This window comes from Ipomoea triloba, chromosome 15 (genome assembly GCF_003576645.1).
Source record: "Ipomoea triloba cultivar NCNSP0323 chromosome 15, ASM357664v1".
In the NCBI taxonomy this organism is placed as follows: Eukaryota; Viridiplantae; Streptophyta; class Magnoliopsida; order Solanales; family Convolvulaceae; genus Ipomoea; species Ipomoea triloba.
The window spans coordinates 22,317,130-22,324,872 of record NC_044930.1 but is presented as its reverse complement, the minus strand read 5'-3'; the positions used below and the strand labels follow the sequence as shown (position 1 = coordinate 22,324,872).

Genomic DNA, 7,743 nt, shown 5'->3' with positions numbered 1-7,743 from the left:
TATTTTTATGTTCTTACTAGGGGTATTTGGCAAATAGCTGTTAGCGGATTGAGTTAATGGGTTTGATTAGCTGATTTAGTTATAGAAAAATGTTTGGTAAATTAGCTTTCCCCCTAATCCTTCTCTTCTAAGGGATGACTTAGCTCGGACCATTGATTTAAAGATTGAGGTCGATCAGTCGATCTTGAGTTTAGCCTATTTTTAGTTGGTTCCAAGTTTAGAAAGAATCAATAATTTAAGACTCACATGCCCAATTTTATTTTATTTTTTATTACTGACTCTGATCTATTACGGAGTACAATGTAATATTTGTCCTTATATACGTTCTGTATGTTTAAACTTGTGACCTCCTAGTTGGGAGAGGCTAAGAGATGACATTGAGCAATAGACAGGTCCAAAGCTTGATTTAACTGGTCTAATAGTCATTATTATATATTAGTGACCATCTCTGTACGTATGTCATTAATATAGTCATATTTAGATGATGAGATTGGATGTCGTTTCCTTTGTACTAATTTTGTTTTTTCTTTTCTTTTTTTTTTAAATAAAAAAGAAAAAAAAAAGAAAAAAAAAAAAGAAAAGATAAAGAATTATATATGTAATATATATTCATAAATCAACTTTATTCCTTATTTACAATTTACAACATTATTCAAACTAAGATGATGAAAACCAATAAAAGGAAAAGGGTAAAATTAAAATACATTTGGCTTCTTTCTTTCTTGGTACTAGCTAGCTAGACTACCTTAAAGCCAATAATAACGTATATAGATAATCATATATATGTATATATATATTGTTACACAAATTAAAGGTTTAAAAGGGAACCCTAATTAATTTTACCATAATATAATTAATATATAATAACTAAAAGATTGGTGGCATCATTTAACATGAAAGCAACATCATATCTTGAAGATGATATATAAAATTAATTTAGAATTGATGAGTTTGGAATATTCCAGTTAAGCAGCTCTTCAACCATCTGCATTGCCACTCTGTTCTCATCATCCATCTCCGCAATTACCAATTCATGATCTGATGATGATATCCCAAGAGAATTGTTAGAAGAACACAATGAAGATGAAGAAGATGGCGAAACTATATTATCCCATGAATTACAGTAGCTGGATGATAATGATGATGGGGTTTCTTCTTCAGTAGCTTTCTTCTTCGAATTCTTGCCTTGCAGTTCGATCTTGGTGAGCCAGTTAGAGGCGGAATCTTTGCCGGATTTCTTCTGCCAAACTCCGATATGGCCGCCGTCGGTGTCCAGCCTCAGGCAGGTGATCGACGGCGCCGGCTCTTTGCAGCATTTCTTCAGCTTCGCGCTTAGAACGTCCACCGGGATTGGCGGCGTCCTCGCCGCCTCCCTGCCGCCGTTGCTCTTCTCCTTGGCCACCGGGAAGTTCGTCTTCGCGTTCTGCCCGTTCATCAACACCGCCGCTTGGTCGTAGGCTCGGGCGGCTTCCTCCGCCGTCTCAAACGTCCCCAGCCATATCCTCTTCTTTCTGTTATCAAACACAAACTCATCTTTTTACGAGATGCAGATACCAGTGCAGTATGTATAAATTATAAAAAAAAAATCTCTATCAACTCAAGTGGGTGGGTGGGGGGTTCCTAGTGTATATATATTGAATTCTTTCTGTTATCAAACACAAATACATCGTACGAGATGCAGATATCACTGCAGTATGTAAAAAATAAAAAATTCACACCAGCTCTAGTGGGGGTGGGGGGTTGTTTCTGTTATCAAACACAAACACATCGTTTTACGAGATGCAGATACCAGTGCAGTATGTATGTAAAAAAAATGGTGGGGGGAGGGGTTTCCTACTTCCTAGTGTATATATATTGAATGAAAGAATGGAGAAATGTAGTGGGTGAATGTATATATATATGCTAAGATTGTAAAGGAAAGGAAGAATGTATGTATGTATACAATGTAGGTGAAGAAAGAATGAATATATATAAATGAGGTAAATAGATAGATAGGGTAGAATGAATGTTTACAGAAGAGGGTGGCGGATTTCTGAAACCCAAGAGCCCCACTGGCGTTGTCTGACACCTCTGAACTTGTTTGATTGTACCATGTTACTTGTTTGTTTTTAAAGCTTTACTTTACTTTTGTAATGGACGGAGAATAATAAAGAGAGCTTCAGAGATAGATCAGATGGTGTCTGTATGTTCAGAAAGGATATTGAGAGAGAGAGAGAGAGAAAGAGAGAGGGAATGTGTGTGAGAAATAGATGAAGAGTTATGGCGCCGAATGGGTGGGTTTGGGTTTAAGTAGTTAGCTAGGTGTCGGTGGATGGGGGGAGGAGGGTGGTGGTAGTGGAGGAGATGGCTTAGCTAGAAATTAGAAATTAGAATAGAAAGAAAAGTCTACACTCAAAAGTGTGGCCTATGGTGGGTGCAATAAAAGTTTCACCTGCTTGTCTATGACTAAGTCTATAAACCTTGATGTTCAGAACTACTTTAGTAAATGCATATGCATCATATAAATGTTAGACCACCACATATATACATTATATTATTATTTATTACACCCTAGCTCTATTCTATTTTAACTTTCTTTGGTTGGTAAGACCTTGTAGTCCAGAGGCACCTGGTTTACCTTTCCACATGGAAGGCATGGAGTGAGTCCGAGCCTTTATATGTACAATATTACATTGTAACTGAGTTAGTAGTATTCAAAAAAACTTTTTTGTTCTTTTCTATTTTTTTAATCTGTGATCAATAATTTTTTTTTTTTGAACAAATCTGTGATCAATAATAAGATTAGTTTTTTGTTCTTTTCTATTTGTTTAATCTCTGATCAATAATAAGATTATTTCCATAACTATTGTTCTCATATGGTATTAGTAAACTAGATGATCCATGGCTATAAAGTATAAACCCTATCAAAAAAAAAAAAAAACCCACTGTCGCGCCAGTGACACCTCCAAACCTCCTCTTCTCACATCATCTCCAATATTGCCTATTTAACCACAACACCGATAAATACTCTACAAACAGTCCATCACTTTATCCCATCAATTAAACTTACTTCCTCAAACTATCTATTATGGAAGACTCAACTGTACTTGTTCCATTTCTTCGTGGTCAAAATCTCAGTGGATACATTGAAGGCATGTTTCTGTATCCAACTTCATTTATTAAGGTTTCGGATGAATGTCTTGTAGTAGTCGCTCTCTGAATGAGTGTTTCGTTATAGCCAGGCTCCGGATGAGTGTTCTGTTGTAGTTGCGCGCTCCTGATGAGTGTTCTATTGTAATCGCGCTCCTAATGAGTGTTCCATTGTAGTTGCGCTTCAGATAAGTGTTCCGTTGTAGTTGCGCTCCGAATGAATGTCCCGTTGTAGCTACGCTCCGGATGAGTGTTCCGTTCTAGTTGCGCTCTGGATGAGTGTTCTATTTATGAGCATAAATATAATATAAACATAATTGTATAGTCCAACTATCATCTTAGGCTTTTAGTTGAGATAATGGAGCACATACTTTAATTCTATTATAGACGATCCTACAAAAAGACCAACTAGCAGACATCTTCACCAAGTCACTAACTACAAGGCTAAATTATCAAAGGGACAACCTCAATGTTCTCTCTAGAAAAACTTAGGTTTGAAGGGGGCCTATTATGACGTACTCTATATTCTAAGCACATTAAAATTCATTCTCCCTCTCCCTATATTATTATTAGCCTATTAGGAATATTTCCAATTATCATTCCTATTTTAACTGGGAACTCTTTGTATCCTTATAAATACATATCTTCATCATATACTTTACATCATAATGGATTGATCAATAATAAGATTATTCCTAAAACTATTGTTCCCATCTACTAAACCTAAGGAGTAAAAAAGCAAACTCATAGATCAAATTAAAAAGGAAAAATATCAAATCAAACAAAAAAATTAAGTCATAAACTCTAAAAAGGTGTTCCTAAGTGTTTTACATTTTCAAGCTAGTAAAAAATGAACTATATATTGTTATAAAGTGTACTTTTAAATTTGGAAAAAATTATCAAAATGACACCATTGGCGAGTTAAACAATTTAAATTGGTATTGACCCTGTTACATGTAGCAACAAAGTCAACATTGCCCCCATTTGGGAGAATCACTTCATGCCACTTGACCACGTAGCCTTTGGCATACATCACTCAATTTAATTCATTTAAATACCCTTCCGTAAATGTATTACAAACAACGTAACTGCTTCTTCATGTGCATGTGCATCAAACCAGATTTGAAACTTATAGCAAGAAATGAATATGTAAATGACAATTAATATTGGAACCATTTATTACATTTTAATTAAATATATACTGCATGCATGCATGAGGTTTAATTAACTGAATCCCTACCATCACAATATAATAACCTTCAAAGTAATTGTTTGAGCAAATTAGGAAGCTAAGACAACTCATGATTATTGATTATTGTTGGGGCATTTCTTGGTCAAGACGTGTTACTGAGAGAGTATTCAATGAACAAAAATCACAACTTTTAAAACTAGGGGTGTAATTTGCAATGACTAGAGCTGCATCCATATTGATGGATTAAGAAAAGAATTTTTCTGATCTGCCATAAAAGGGAGGTATGAATTTGGCTTTCTTGTGGACACTAGTGTAGAAATATTTAGAGGCCGGTCTGGAGGTCAGTTGAGACACATCTTGTAATTTATCTCCTCCACTAGTCTCAGAGCAGGAACGATGAGAAGCTCTTAAGTTTAGGAGATTGGAATATAAATTAATAGGTCAGTTGAGACACATTTTATGATTTATCTCCTCCACTATAGTTTCCAGAGCAGGAGTGATGAGAAGCTCTTAAATTTGAGGGCGAAATAAATTAATATAACAGCTAGGTAGGTTGCACTTGAGTAGGCAGGGAGATATAAATTCCATTTATCACCTATTAAGTATTAAGTAGATGTGAATAGGACAATACAACTGGAATGTTGAAGTTTTTTTTTTCTATACTAAGGTCCATGCCAGAACTTCAAAGGAACACTTCCAAATCTCAACCACATGAAATATGTTGGGATAATTTAACATGCATTAAAAAATTTGTTTGGTCCTATATATATAAACATTTATCTAACAACAAACCCTAGCTTCAATATATATATATGATATAGGTGCAGTGTATATATACTGTGGTAAGCTCTCTATTAATGAAGAGTTGAAGAGACTAGCATGGATACGTAATTGAGAACAGTTGAATTCAAACTTTACTTTGTACCTAATTAGGTTGGCAAGCAACAAAATTTGCCTGTATTCATCACTGGCTTGTATGAATTGAACAAATGCTTTACCCATAGGAATTAATGCATTAAATTTGGTGAGTGGTTTGGTGGTTTTACTGGCCGGATGGGAGTTGCATTAAGTTTGATGATATATATAGTTTTGAATTATTTATCGCAATACAGTTTAATTTATTATAGATGGTGTCATATTTTTCATGGTCTAAGTCTAAATTTGATAAGATTGGAATTGGTTAGAAACTTAGAGGAGCAATTGTAGTATGAGAAGGAAGCCCAATTGATTTATAAATTGAACTATCTTAGATTAGTTGTCAGGTATTGTTGTATAAAAACTTGGAGGGTCGAGTTCAACATCTTGTCATTAAAATGTGATATTGACTACTGCTACGGAAGTGAAGAAATAAAGTTATACATTCGTTACTAGCTATAACTTTTAGCATAGTGGTAAACGCTTAATTTAAGTGTTGAGGCTGCAAAGTGCAAGCTTTTGGCATAGTGAACGTTTGATCTTGACATATACTCTGTATGTTACTTTTCTCAGAGGTGCATGATACCCAATCCAAGATTCAATATTGCTCTCATATAATATAATAATATAGCTAATACAATCTTCTAGTAATGCTTGAATATATTTATAATTAACTTATTATGATTAAATTACGGAGTAATTTATTATGAATATTATATTATGATTAAATAAATAATATTAATAGTGAATATGTATATCTTTTTCTTCTTAAATTTTTTAGTTAAGACTTAAAGAGTCTTAATTGTAATGTTTTTATTATAGCCAACTCCATTGTTGTTGGATCAAACAGAAGGGTCTATCCGGAATTATTTTTGAGACGGATTGCTTATCTCTTTATCAAGCAGTGATTACAGTATATCTTCTTATCGGTCTTATATGGGTGACGGTAATAATGTGTTACCGGTATGTATTTGAGTATTATTGAGTATTTGAATAGCGTTGAGTACAGTGTTTTCAGTACAATGCTCAGTATACCATTGAGTTTAGTGTGTGTTTTTTCTAGTAAGAAGTGTCGTGTCTCACTACGTGGTTGTGAGTCTTTTTATCCCTTTCAGCTCAGTAACGGAGCATTAAGGCTGCTGAACATTGGTCATCAATGCTATCAATGCTGAGGAGCTGAACGTTGGTCATCAATGCTGTCAATGCTGAGGAGCTGAACGCTGAGGAGCTGAACGTTGGCATCAAGGCTGAGAGTTGAACCGTTGAGCATTGATGCTGAGGAGTGAGGTGTCTTGGGTAGTTTGAACGTCCATTGTCTTGCCTTTGGGTCCTGCCAGTGGTTCCGGGTCAGGTACCCAATTATCCTGTCACCAATCCCCCCACTCCCTAGCCAACGAGAACGATTGAGGTGGTTTGGGAGTAGTTAAGTGTCTAAAAATTGTTTTTTTTTTTGAAGAGTACGAGTATTGTGGCCGAGGTCAGGCCTCGGCCAGTATTTGGCCGAGGTTGACCTCGGCTAAACTTGATTCGCCGAGGTCAGCCTCGGCCAAAATTGGCCGAGGCCATGCCTCGGCTGATTTTTGGCCGAGGTCAGCCTTGGACAGGATAATTGGGTACCCGACCCAGAACCACTGGCAGGACCCAAAGGCAAGACAATGGACGTTCAAACTATCCAAGACACCTCACTCCTCAGCATCAATGCTCAACGGTTCAACTCCTCAGCCTTGATGCCAACGTTCAACTCCTCAGCATTGATAGCATTGATGACCAACGTTCAACAGCCTTAATGCTCCGTTACTGAGCTTAAAGGGATAAAAAGACTCACAACCACGTAGTGAGACACGACACTTGAACTTAGACAATACATACTGAACTCACTTGTACACTAAGCACTACGCTCAATACTGTATTTCAAATACTCAATAATACTCAAATACATACCGGTAACACATTATTACCGTCAATGGGCTTGATTGTTAGAGATTGTGTTAATCTACTTAATCAGATTAATAACGCTTTGTGTAGTCATGTTTGTAGATCGGCGAATTGTGTATACGTAGTTCATGAGTTAGCTTGAGCGGTCAATTTTATGTTTGGTCCGTAGAGTTGGGACACGATCCCCCTTCCTTTCAGTTGTAATGTTATGATCTTTTAGATGATTGATCTCTTTTTTTCCGTTAAAAAAAAAAAAAAAAAAAAAACCTTGGTGGCAATGGTTGTTTGAAACATTGACGTTGCCAAGTTTGAATGATCCTTAGAATGAAAAATGCAAATTTTAGGAGAATATAATTTATAATAAATTAGAGGGAGTGAAATGTTATAGATGACCTAATGAATTTAAAGTACTGAATCTATAATAGTGACTTAATTAACATATAACAGCAACTTAATGAACATGCACTGTACTTATATTTAATGTAATTGTAAGTTAATCAAAAAATTGAAAAATAAATATCAATGTAATAGTAACTTGGTGACAATGGTTTGAAACATTTTTGTTAGGTAAA

At 35.5% G+C, this 7,743-nt stretch overlaps 1 protein-coding gene across 1 annotated transcript; it reads right to left on the bottom strand.

Annotated features, from left to right (window-relative positions):
- Positions 1 to 610: 610 nt before the first annotated feature.
- Positions 611 to 2,251, bottom strand: LOC116007107 (ethylene-responsive transcription factor SHINE 2-like). Its single transcript, XM_031247700.1, has 2 exons — positions 2,014 to 2,251; positions 611 to 1,511 (listed from the first exon to the last, which is right to left on the bottom strand). Exons 1-2 carry the CDS (start codon positions 2,091 to 2,093, stop codon positions 932 to 934), a joined length of 660 nt encoding a protein of 219 aa, XP_031103560.1. The 5' UTR covers positions 2,094 to 2,251; the 3' UTR covers positions 611 to 931.
- Positions 2,252 to 7,743: the final 5,492 nt, after the last annotated feature.